The 13,163-nt window shown below is 45.8% G+C and overlaps 1 protein-coding gene across 1 annotated transcript; it reads right to left on the bottom strand.

The window, feature by feature from the left end:
- Window positions 1-1,004: 1,004 nt before the first annotated feature.
- On the bottom strand, window positions 1,005-1,949 carry LOC140845389 (olfactory receptor 6M1-like). The gene has a single exon (XM_073219470.1). It carries the CDS (start codon window positions 1,947-1,949, stop codon window positions 1,005-1,007), a length of 945 nt encoding a protein of 314 aa, XP_073075571.1.
- Window positions 1,950-13,163: the final 11,214 nt, after the last annotated feature.

Here is a 13,163-nt window from a genome sequence, read left to right as displayed (position 1 = left end):
AGTATTCTCTGGAAATCATGTTTCTTACAAGGATTTAGCTATTGTCAAATAAATAATGCATGTGACAGGAACGGATCTTCATTCATGCTCAAATGAAGACTTCCTTGGGCCAATTTCCTCACTCACATTTGATCAAGATTTTTGATTGCTCACTCAAATGTAATCTCTCTCTGTCATCGTGAAATTTCCAAGTAAATTATTTGACTTAATAAAATCTCATTATGTAAAAAATATATGTGGTCTTAAGGTGAGCAACTGAAGTCATTCCAGTGGCTCTGAAAGGCGACATGGACAAACTTCTATGACAGCATTGGGCTGCCTGTCCTTTCTCGGATGTTCCTCGGGACATGTGAGCTCTGATGGATTCCGCTGCCGCAGGTGGACAGGCCTCAGCACCTGTGGCACAGAAATAAGAGCAGAGCTGTTGCAGACTGTAACTGATGCAGAGGCTCGAGAAGATGAATTTATAAATTAAAATGTAAATAGCTCACGGGATAATTTTATGGCAACATTTCAAAAATCATCTCAAAAGAAATTTATCATTATTTCACAATAAGGAGGAACTCTATATTAGATTCAGCAACATATTGATACTGATAGAGAAAAAATTATCAGTGAATTAGGTATGGAAGGTGAAATGTACCTCAAACAGAGCTCTCAAGATTTCATAGCAGTGGGTGTTCAGGAATTTGGTTTTGGAATCACTGAATGCCCAGGAAAGTGGGAGTATGAGGGGAGGGCTGGTTTATGTACATATGTATATATGTAAGCATATATGTAAAAGTGTACTGATGTACTTTTGGGTCTACTGAATCTCTATAAAGATTTTAAGATTCTATGTGAACATTGGGCCTAGATAAGGAAATACTGGTTTAGAATATACATAAAATACACATTTAGAATCATATGTTCACATGTGTTTCTCCCTTATGTACATTTAAATAATTGCATAAGTAACAATGACTTTGTTGTTAGGCATGCAACATGACTGATGTCTGAAAATATCATTTTTGTAGCACACCTGCATATTTACTGAAGGCATCTCTCAGGGATTCTTTGACTTTCTCATTTCGGAGACTGTAGATGAAAGGATTCAGCATCGGTGTTACAATGGTGTTCAGCACTGTGGCAAATTTGTTGATGTTCATTGAACTGCCCTTTTTTGGACGAACATAGAGGAAAATAGAGCTCCCATAATAAAGTGTAACCACAGTGATGTGTGAAACACAAGTAGAGAAAGCCTTCTGGCGTCCCTGGGCAGAGGGAATTCTAAGGATGGTAATGACAATGTACGTGTAAGACACTCCTGTCAGGAGTAAGGATCCCAGGAGCAACAGGGCAGAGGAGACAAAGTCGGCCAGCTCAGCCGGGGAGATATCTGAACAAGCCAGCTTTAGCACAGGGGCTCGGTCACAGAAGAAGTGATGGATTTTGTTTGGGCCACAAAAGAGTACAGGTGCAGTTAAGATGGATGGCACCAACATTGACAGAAAGGCACCCATGTAGGATCCCAGAAGCAGCAATATGCACGTCTGCTTGTTCATGATCATCGCATACCTCAGGGGGTTACAGATGGCGATGTATCGATCGAAGGACATGATGGCCAGGATGAAGAATTCTGTGGATCCCAGGAGGAAGTAGAAGATGGACTGAGTGAGACATCCTGCAAAGGATATTGCTCTGGTGAGAGAAAACGTGTTGGCCAGCATCTTTGGCACCACGGTGGATGTGATGGCGACTTCCAGGAAAGAAAGATTGGCGACAAAGAAATACATGGGGGAATGCAGACGGTAGTCCCCACACACCAACAGGATGATCATGCTGTTTCCAATCAGAGATGTCATGTACATGAGCAGGAATGCAGAGAAAAGAAGAATTTCTACCTCTTTCTCATTCTGAAATCCGAGAAGAATGAATTCGGTGACTTGGGACTTGTTTCTGTGATCCATAATGTCCCCACTTCCACCTGGCATAACAGAAAGAATATTGATGGTTAATCCTTTTGTATTAGCCCTGGACATACCCTGCCAATGTCCATTAACTAACTTTTGTTTCCAGTGAGGGATGTTAATCCAGACAAATGGTTACATGTTCAATTCATAAATAGCTCCTGAGATGAATTGTACAAAAGTTAAGGGGTGAGATTCACTCATTACAACAGCATCAGTACACCAAGGCTGAGACAACCGTATACTTTGGGAAACCCTCTGGGACTCCTCTAAGTGGATTCAAGTCATGTGAAACAGATTCTTAAAAGTGTCTCTTTGGGGTGATCTTTTATCGCCTGTCATTAATCCAATGTAATGACTGCTTTTCAGGGTACTTAAGAGAGTTACAATGAAATCTAATTCTACATTAATTTTCATGTGCAAGAACATTCTTCTAAGTTAACCATATTATTTTATGGGTGGAATAAAATAATTTAAAAATAAGTGAGCATCAGTACATCATAGGCATTTTCCAAAAAGTTCATGACTCCTAACTCACTTGCTCCAGTCTCTACATTGTTACATTAACTTCTAACAACACAAAATACAATGCAATCTCTGTAAGAAATCAGGCTCCATAATGAGCGAGATCATCCCATGTCTCATATGGATATGGGAAAGGGTGAGACCTGACTTCATTGATCACTATTAACTGTGTTTATCTTGGAATACAGAGAGAGCAAATGCTCAGCAAAAGGCGTTGAAATACTGCACTTCTGGATTTTGATTAGCTGAGAGAAGCAGCCCCTTCATGCTAGAATCTGTGGGCCAGAAATGCAGAACAGAGAGGCACAGGTCGCAGAGATGGGATATTACTACTTCCTTACTAGCTGACTATTTGGGAGTCTGTAATTGCCCCCCACATCTAGGTCACTGAAGGCAAGAACACAGATCAGATTAGGTGCTTTGATTATTTCCTATCCAATATTGCAAGAGACATGAAAGTCTGATATAAGAGGTTTCAGAGAGCGAATTTTTGATGAGTGGAGTTTTATTGTCTTTGTAATATGAATTTATAGGTGAGGCTTGGAGAGTGTGTCAATGTTTTTCAATCTCATAGAGGTTCAGTGATAGAAATGGGACAGTCTCCTGGGTCTTCTGACTTGTTTGCTGTAGGTCCTTGCTCAACATATGGATTCCTTCTTTTATTTATTTATTATACATTTACTGCTTAATGAGGATGGGACCAAGGACACAAAAGAATCTCTGACACATGCAATTAAAGATGTAAAGAGAAAATGAATTCACTTTGGATCCAAGTTGGTGTTTTCTCTGATTCCTTATAATAAACTTTTGGAATCCTATCACCCAACTAATTATTTTAATTACTGAGACCTAAAATTTTCAACATTGTGATGCTGTGTGAAGGTTATAATCAGATTGTTATGCTGAAGGAGAGAAAATGTGATGAGCTTGGAGAAGGGAAAGATGATTTTGGACTAAGAGGTGTTTCTGGGACATGCTTTTTCTTAGTTAAGTAAAAGGTGTTTGAGCAGACGTTGGGCATCTTGAAGGCACTAGGAGAAAGGCAAAAACTCATCCATCAAGTGAAGGCTTTAAAAGCCTACAGCATTTAACTACCACATTTTGCATAAGGCAAATACTAAGGGAAAGGAGGAGGAGAAAGAAAAGGAGGCAATCACAGTATAGAGAGGATGAGAAAATAAAAGAAATGCGAGCAAATAACCCCAGTTGTAGAATATTGTAATACGTGTACTTACGTGCTGAAGGATACCTCAGAAGATGTGTGGACGTTCACAGGCATGTTTTCAGGACTGAGCAGAGTCTCCCTGGCTACAGCTGCAGGGTTTGGATGGCATCCGTAGCTGGAATCACTTCCGTGGATCCATGCCTTTTTCTGAAAGCCCTGGCATGTTGGGAAACAAAGAAATGCAGAATCCAGCTGTGCCTTGGGACAGTTTATAGTGACGCTGTCCTGGAATGATGGGTCTACTCTCGGGCCTTGTAGGAAAGACCATCAAGATGATGACGTTTCTGTGATTCGTCCCTGAGACAGTGCGCCTTGTTACGAGGATTAAAGCCTGGCCTGTCACTGCTGCTCCCCGGGGGCAGGGCCCTGCTGGATCAGAGGTCTGCAGGGAATAAATTATAAAGCACTTATAGTTAAACAAGGAGTAAAAGTCCTGCAAGTGTAGCAAAGTCAGGAGAAAAACTTCCACCAAACATGCATCACCCCCCCACTCCACCAAAAAATAAGCAACTCCTACAGACGTGTCCTGGTCCACAACCAATTATGAAAAGTATATGGTGTGATTTATTGTTACTGAGTTAGGAGCCAAGTCGTCTTCCTCACCACAGCCTCAGCAGCAGCACCAGGATGTGTATTTATTGAATATTTATTTATTTGGCACTTTGTTAATATTTTACATATGTGATTATCTCTCTTACCCTTGTCACAAAAACATGTGATAGGTGATATTATTACTGTAATTTATGGTATTTATTTCACAGGATTAGTATAAGACAAAGTATATAAAGTGATAAGAATTCTCTAAAATATGAATTTATACATTCTTAAACATTATTTTAAAAGAAATTACTAACACTTACTGAGTGCTATATGCATATTCTCACTCACTGAGACACTGAGGTAGGATCTCTGCCATCAGAGGCTTATATTTAGTCAAGGATGAGAAAAACACATAAGTAAGAAAACAGTACATTTTACAAATATGTTAATTCCTATTTATTAATATATAGCAAAGAAAATATATCCCCATACATTAAGGAGTGTTTGAATAATGCTCCCAAGAGAACATTCCAAGAAAGCAAATTATCGTTTTTACAGATCAGAGAAGTGATTGTAGAAATGAGCTACACATGGGAACCAACCTATCAGCATAAGGATGGTTTCCACCTGTGCATACATCTGGACTTTTTTTATTCAGAGAAAAACTCAGAAAAATCTGTTTCAACCATCAGTGTTTAGTAAGCTATCCTTCTCAATTAATGTATTTATTTTGTTTTGTTTTTTGTTTTTAGCGTCTAGGATGAATTATAACCTGTTGGCAACCTTTCCTGATTTCTTCCTGTCTCTTTAAATTCCTGCTAGGCTCCTTTGAGAGAGAGAGAGAGAGAGAGAGAGAGAGAGAGAGAGAGAGAGAGAGAGAGAGAGAGAGAGAGATGCTAGGCTCCTTGAGAGAGAGAGAGAGAGAGAGAGAGAGAGATGCTAGGCTCCTTTGAGAGAGAGAGAGAGAGAGAGAGAGAGAGAGAGAGAGAGAGAGAGAGAGAGAGAGAGAGAGAGAGAGAGAGAGAGAGAGAGAGAGAGATTACAGGCTCATTTGAGAGAGGGAGAGACAGAGAGTGATGCAGGGCTCCTTTGAGAGAGAGAGAGGGAGACAGAGAGATGCTAGGCTCCGTTCAGAGAGAGAGAGATAGAGAGATGCCAGGCTCCATTGAGAGAGGGAGAGACGCTAGACTCCCTTAAGAGAGAGACAGAGAGAGAGATGCTAGGCTTCTTTGAGGGAGATAGAGAGAGATGCCAGGCTCCTTTTAGAGAGAGAGAGAGAGAGAGAGAGAGATGCTAGGCTCCATGGAGAGGGAGAAATAGAGAGATGTTAGGCTCCTTTGAGAGAGAGAGGGATGCTAGGCTCCTTTAAGAAAGAGAGAGTGAGAGAGAGAGAGATTCTAAGCTCCTTTGAGAGAGAGAGAGAGAGAGATGCTAGGCTCCATTGAGAGAGAGAGAGAGAGAGAGATGCTAGACTCCTTTAAGAGAGAGAGAGAGAGAGAGAGATGCTAGGCTCCTTTGAGAGAGAGAGAGAGAGAGATGCTAGGCTCCTTTGAGAGAGAGAGAGTTAGAGAGAGATGCTGGGCTCCTTTGAGAGAGAGAGAGAGAGAGTGAGAGAGAGAGAGAGTTGCTAGGCTCCGTTGAGAGAGAGAGAAAGATGATAGGCTCCTTTGAGAGAGAGAGAGGGAGATGCAAGGCACATTTGAGAGTGAGAGATAGAGAGTGAGAGAGAGAGAGAGATGCTAGGCTCCTTTGCTAGGGAGAGGGAGAGAGACGCTAGGTTCCTTTGAGAGAGTGAGGGAGATTCTAGGCACTTTTGAAAGAGAGTGAGTGAGTGAGAGAGAGAGAGAGAGAGAGATACTAGGCACCTTTCAGAGAGAGAGAGATGCTAGGCTCCTTTGAGAGAGATATGGAGAGAGTGAAGCTAAGCTCTTTTGAGAGAGAGAGATAGAGATGCTAGGCTCCTTTGAAAGAGAGACAGAGAGAGACAGATTGATGCTAGGTTCCATTGAGAGGGAGAGAGAGATGCTATGCTCCTTTGAGTGACAGAGAGAGAGAGAAAGAGAGAGAGAGAGAGAGATGCAAGTCTAATTTGAGAGAGAGAGAGACACTAGGCTCTTTTGAGAGAGTGAGAGACTGAGATGCTTGGCTCCTTTGAGAGAGAGAGAGAGATGTTAGTCTCCTTTGAGAGAGAGGGAGAGAAAGAGAAAGATGCAAGTCTCTTTTGAGAGAGAGAGAGAGATGCTAGACTCCTTTGAGAGAGAGAGAGAGAGAGAGATGCTAGGCTCCTTTGAGAGAGAGAGAGATGCTAGGCTCCTTTGAGAGAGAGAGAGAGAGAGATGCTAGGCTCCTTTGAGAGAGAGAGAGAGATGCTAGGCTCCTTTGAGAGAGAGAGAGAGAGAGAGAGAGAGGGAGAGATGCTAGGCTCCTTTGAAAGAGAGATATGATAGGCTCCATTGAGGGAGAGAGAGAGAGATGTTAGGCACCTTTGAGAGAGTGAGAGAGAGATGCTAGTCTCCTTTAAGAGAGAGAGAGACAGAGAGAGGGAGGGGGAAACGTTAGGTTCCTTTTAGAGACAGAGAGAGAGAGATGCTAGGCTCCTTTGAGAGAGAGAGAGAGAGAGAGATGCTAGGCTCCTTTGAGAGAGAGAGAGAGAGAGAGAGAGAGAGAGAGAGAGAGAGAGAGATGCTAGGCTCCTTTGAGAGAGAGAGAGAGAGAGAGAGAGAGAGAGAGAGAGAGAGAGAGAGAGAGAGAGAGAGAGAGAGAGAGAGAGAGATGCTCATCTCCTTGGATAGATAGAGAGAGATGCTAGGCTCCTTTGAGAGAGAGAGAGAGAGAGATGCTAGGCTCCTTTGAGAGAGAGAGAGAGATGCTAGGCTCCTTTGAGAGAGAGAGAGAGAGAGAGAGAGAGAGATGCTAGGCTCCTTTGAGAGAGAGAGAGAGAGAGATGATAGTTTCCATTGAGAGAGAGAGAGATTTTAGGCTCCCTTAAGAAAAGGAGAGAGAGAGAGAGATGCTAGGCTCCTTTGAGAGAGAGAGAGAGAGATGCTAGTCTCCTTTGAGAGAGAGAGAGAGAGAGATGCTAGGCTCCTTTGAGAGAGAGAGAGAGATGCTAGGCTCCTTTGAGAGAGAGAGAGATGCTAGGCTCCTTTGAGAGAGAGAGAGAGAGATGCTAGGCTCCTTTGAGAGAGAGAGAGAGAGTTGCTAGTCTCCTCTGAGAGAAAGAGAGAGCGACAGACGGACATGCTATGCTCCTTTGAGAGACAGAGGGAGAGTGAGAATCAAGGCTCCTTGGAGAGACAGAGAGAGAGATGCTAGGCTCCTTTTTAAGTGTGAGAGAGAGAGAGATGCTAGGTTCTTTTAGAGAGAGAGAGAAAGAGAGAGAGATGCTAGGCTACATTGAAAGAGAGAGAGAGAGAGAGAGATGCTAGACTCCTTTGAGAGAGAGAGAGAGACAGAGAGATGCTCGGCTCCTTTGGTTTCGAGGCCTGATTCCAGCATTCAAGGGCCAAACATAGTCTTGCCCCTCAGCCATCCTCTTGTCCTTCCACTACTTCTGGTAATGCAAATTTCCAGAATGTCTTCATGCAGCCAGTGCAGAATGTTTGGGGCTTAGTGCAAAACTCAGTGCAAAATCTTGAAAGGTTTAAAGAACTTCAAGGTGGTGACAGCAGAGCATGAAACCAAGGGGGGGCCCTTCTAAACCCAGGTCGGTGTGACTGCAGCTTGCGCATCAGTGGGGCCGGTCCTGGGTTTATGTAAATTGCGAGGATAGAAACTTAAACAAGTCAGGCCCAGTTGGAAGAGCAGTCTTCCCACACGTAGGAAGCGTATTTCAAAATCCTTCCCAGAACTTCACTAAAGGACGTGGCCACACGGTGGGGAGACTAGAAGATAGAAAAGTCCAGGGTGACTAAATTAAATGAGAAAGGCCATTCCCAGTCTGGGTGTCTGGCCAAGAGTTCTGGCGCGGATGGGATTCCGTGTTCCTGGGGCAAGTGCCGATAGAGCCTGAGGGCCAGGGGGAGCTCCAGGCAGAGCAGTGCGGCCCCAGGAACCCAGAGGGCACTACCCCAGGGGCATGACAATGAAGAAGCCGGGTCTGGACCTGACCAGAGCAGAAAGAAAATTTTCCCTTTGTCCAGTGCAGCCGAGGGCCTTCAGCAGCACGGGGAGGGGGCGGGAGAGCACCGTGGGCGCCCGTCGGGGAGGTACCCGTGGGCTCCACCGTAATGTTTAACTGTGGGATTACCTGAGTCCCATTCTCATTCTCCACTGAGAGACCGTGAACTCCAGCGATGAGTTCGAATATTCCCATCTCATTTAAACCCCCAAATCCCTCTCTCCAATGTCATGTTGGGGTTAGAGCTTCGACATACGAGTTTTGAGGAGACGCAAACATTCCACTGACCACACCCTGCCTGTAGGTTTTCCCCTATGTTCCGTCTGTGTATCCTGACTCTGTACTGAAAATAAATCTCAGCCGGGAGTGCAACTGCTAAGAACCCTGAAGCCTTCTAGTGAATCTCTGAAGGTGGGCGCAGTCCTGGGGACCCCCAACACAGTGTAAGGGTGATGTCTTGCTTTTCGTTTCTAGAAGGTGCTTGCATTCCTTTCATCAGGAATACATAAATATGCTAATGAATGTGCAGCCACAGCGTTAGTCCAGTTCTACGATCACGCGCTTGGTGCAGCAGCCACACGGCAGGTTCCGGCGGCTGCTCAGCTGTGTGGCTTCCTTCCCGCGCCTGGCCCTTCACCGCAATGTTCGCCCAGATGATGGGGTTGCTGGCTGCGAGCAGAAACGGCTGGGCTGTCCCAGTCTAAGGCCTGGCCCCGGAAGGGAACCCAGTGGGCATGTAGCAAGAAAGCACGACTCCCAAACATGGGGATGAGATTTTGAGCAGCTGAGGAAGGCGCTTCCAGAGGCGGGTACCACGGTCCTCAGCCACTGCTGGGGAATTCCTCTCGGGAATGCTAGGTGACTGGCCATTCTTTTTCGGAAAGGTCACAGCTGGCGTCACATTCACTGTCTTATTGACTATCCTGGCTACTCTTGTGAATGACAGACTCAGAGCACAGTGATTTCTGCCAGCAGAGTGGGCAAAAGGGCACTGCCCAGATGCTCATCTCACAGCCCAGATGACTCATGAATCTGTGAGTTCTTAGGTCAAGTTCTGGCTTGTCTGCTCAGAGGGCTTATTTGTCCAGAGTCTCCAGATGGGCCCTGGGGGGTCCTGGTTCACGTGGAATGTTGCCACCTCCCCTGTGGAAGTCGTGGTGGACCAGTGAATGACTGAGAGGAGTGGGTGGCTCAGCGCCACATCAGGGATCCCAAGGGTGCTGGCTGAGTGAGGAAGAAGGGAGGGCCTGGTGGTTAGACCAAGGTCATGACGTCTGACAGTCTGGTCCCTGGCCTACAGTAACGCAGGACCTCTCTGAGCATCTGTTTCCTCGTCTGTAACATGGGCACAATAGTTCCCACTTCAGGGGGCACTGTGAGGGTGGAGATTATGCATATAAAGTGCAGGCACTGTCCTTAACCACTGGCTCCTCAAGTCCCTCAAGGCTACTTGTTCCAAAGACGGGGAGTATCTATCTTCCTACGGGCAGAAGAGAGGGCAGGGGAAGGAGCCAACCTGTATCCAAGTCAGTAATGTGCCAGGAACTTTACATTTTATTTACTCCAAACAAAAATCCTCTGAGGCAGCATAGGGCTTCGTCTTATGTGCACACGAATTCCCTGGAGGATCTTGTCAAAATGTGGGCTCTGCTTCAGCAGGTCTGGGGGTTGGAGGCTGAGAATCTGCATTCTTAACACACCCCAGACCAGGCTGCTGCTGCTGGTCCAGCACCGTACCGAATGACAAGGAGGCAGAGAACTCTTACTGTGCCCATTTCACAGATGAGGAAACAATGTCAGTGAGGAAACCCAGGACTGTATGATGCCGAAGCTCATGTTCCTTCTCCTGTGCTGTTGAAGGTTTCTCAGGGTTCAGATGACCCTAGGACTGGCATATGCTGGTAAGATAAATCAGACAGGGTGGGCAGCATGGGTCAGAGGCAAAGAGCATGAAGGAGGGGCACAGATTAGGAAGTCAGTGGAGCAATTCATGTGGGAGGTCATACTGTCCTGGGGTACAGGGTGAGAGTAGAGTGTGACTGATAGAGGGGAGCTTTTAAAGTGGACAGTGGAGTGTGTGTGTGAAGATGGGTGAGGAGGCATTTTTCAGGCCTAGGGTACAGTGGGGGTCAAGCCCAGTGTGGACAGAACGTGTGGGGGAGCATGCTAAATACCCTGGTCTCTCTCTCCTCCCAACATCTCATCTCCTGCTGGCGCTTCCCACTGGCCAGATCCAAGGGAGCTTGAGGGACAAGGTCATGGAGGTCAGCTTCCTGGGCCACAGGCCAGAGAATGGATTTGGAGAGGCATCACATGGCCTTGAATCCCAGATCTGCTGCTTCCTAGATGTGTGGTCTTGGGCCAGAGAGTTACCGTCTCTGAGCCTTGGTTTCCATGTCTGTAAAGTGGGGAAAATGATAGTACTGTTTCCACCGTTATTGCAAAATTTAAAGAGATAATGCACATTGCTATCTCTTATAATAACCCCGCAGATTAAGGAAAGAATCTTTGAGAAAATAAAGAGGCTTTCTTTTGGATGTCAACAGCTGAAGACACAGTGGTTCAGTTGGAAGTAAGGGCAGCTCAAGCTGGAGTCCTATTTTCCAAATAAAAAGACCTCTAAGCCCTGTAATGCAGTCCTGAACCAGTCCTGGACCACCACCCCTTGCCGGAGCATACCAATTGTCTCTCTATTTTGAGGTTTAAATAGGTGCAGGGACTATGAAAATGTCATTTTATGCAACTTTGGCTACATCTCATATGATGACTGTGGTAGAAACAGCAAAACGTTTTTGTGGACAGGAAGCTGCACAACTATATAACTTGCTCCTATCACTGTTCTCAGTGAACGAATCCACCACATTCCCAGACGTACATACTGGAAACCCAGGAAGCATTCTTGACCCCACCCTCTCCCCCTTCTGTCCAATTCATCACTGAGTCCTGTCAATTTCATAAAAGCAGCTCATTTCCATTTCTACCACACTAGTCTAAGCATCCTAAGTCTAGTCTCACCCTTCACCTCCCGACTGGTTTCTACCCTTCTCATCTGTTGCCAACGCAGCACAGAGGGTGAGCTTTCCAAAGTGCAGATCTTAGCAGGCCACTTCCTGTTGAAACCTTTTTGATGTCTTCCCATTGCTCCAAGAACATGGTCCTAAAGGCCTTTTACAAGCAGCCCTTGCTCATGTCTGGGGCACCCATCCTGTCCTGTTCTGCTCCAACTAACACTGGCTCCTTTCCACTCCCCAGACCTAGGCCTCGCACCTTCCCCCCGCAGCCTGGGCTGGTTTCCCCTCTCTCCCTACTATCCATCTCTTCCTACACTTCTTTCAGATTTAACTCTCACTTCCTCAGGGAAGCCCCCGGGCCTCTCTTGGGCCTCATCCTTCTGGTATACTTCTTTCCAGCCCTGCTGTGTCTTCCTCCACAGCACATTTGCAATTAGGGATCATATGTGTAGGTACATGGTTTGATGGTGTCTACCTATTTAGAATATTCTAGGTGTCAGTGATTATATCCACTGTTCGCCAGGGCTTAGCATAGTTCCTGGCTTACACTAGGTGCTCCAGAAACATTTGTTGAATGAATGACTGAATGAATGAATAAGTAAACTAAGCTCTCCCTATTCAGTCTAGAGCTCCTAAACCCTCAATCTCATTGTGTCAACACAGGGAGAAGCCGACACTGGTATTCCCTTTGAGGGAGTTCACACCCAGGGCTTCGGCATGGAAATCACCCATAGAAACAGTTGTGACCCTTTCATGACATTTGAAAAAGTCACAGTCGTAAATCATAAGCCCCTGTGATGCACCTATGGCTGTCCCTAAGTCAGCCTGGGCAGCTGCTGATCCAGGGGTCCTTATCCTTGCAAATTCACCCCAACTTTCAGAAAGCAGTGAGGTGGTGGTATGGTGGAGTGTCACACTGGGCAGAACAGGAATGACAGAGGCTGACCTATGCTGAGCACTTAAGAAGAGCCAGGCACTCTGAGAACTCCACTCACTGCCTAGGAGATGAAGTAGGTACTGCCATTCCCATTTTACAGATGGGGAAACCGAGGCCGGGTAAAGAACCGGCCCAGCTCACACAGTCAGTGGATTAGCAGGGCATGGCTCCTCGCCCCTCTCTTTGACTGAGGCTCTGCTGTCTCTGCTAGATGGTGGCTGTTTGATGCTAAAGGTCGAGGGGTTTTTTTCCCTTAAGTTCAGTGAAATTTTATCCTGTTCGTGAAGCAAACCGGCTTCTCTTTCCTTTCTGTTTTCTTTTCTCCGTAGTTCATCAATTCCAGAATCAAATGCTTGAGTGTAAATCACAGCTCAGGCATTCTCATGTGATTTTGAGTGGGTCGGTTAACTTTCTGTGCCTCAGTTGCCCTGGATGGTGCCGGAACTGCCTCATAGAACTGTAGAGATGATTAAATGAACCAATGCTGGTCAAGGACTCAGAACAGTACCTGGTGCATACTGACCCTGACTTGTGTGCCTGGTATCATTAGATTTTAAAATAACAATGTCTATTATTTGCTCAAAGAACAGGCCTTGGTTGGAAAATTCTTTTAATCAGTTCCTGGGTGAGCCAAACAGTCTCCTCGGCTTGGAACTAGGAGACCCAAGCGCCAGTCCTGGCCCCGCGCATACTAGCTGTGTGATGCTGTGCAAGGTGCCAGATTTCTGAGCTCTCGCCCCGCTGGGATCAGGTATCACACTGCCCCCAGGGTTCCTATGAACATTCTGAGAAATACTGGCTCAGAAGCCATGGCTGAATCTGAGAGTCTTTTCTTTATAGCCAATGAACCTAAGAT

The sequence above is a fragment of the Manis javanica genome, chromosome 13 (assembly GCF_040802235.1).
Source record: "Manis javanica isolate MJ-LG chromosome 13, MJ_LKY, whole genome shotgun sequence".
Taxonomy (NCBI): Eukaryota; Metazoa; Chordata; class Mammalia; order Pholidota; family Manidae; genus Manis; species Manis javanica.
The sequence above is the reverse complement of the archived record's forward strand: the minus strand, read 5'-3'. Positions and strand labels throughout refer to the sequence as shown.

Bases quoted from the DNA above. Each gene is read 5' to 3' on its own strand.
- LOC140845389 (XM_073219470.1), bottom strand. From the start codon at position 1,949: ATGGATCACAGAAACAAGTCCCAAGTCACCGAATTCATTCTTCTCGGA.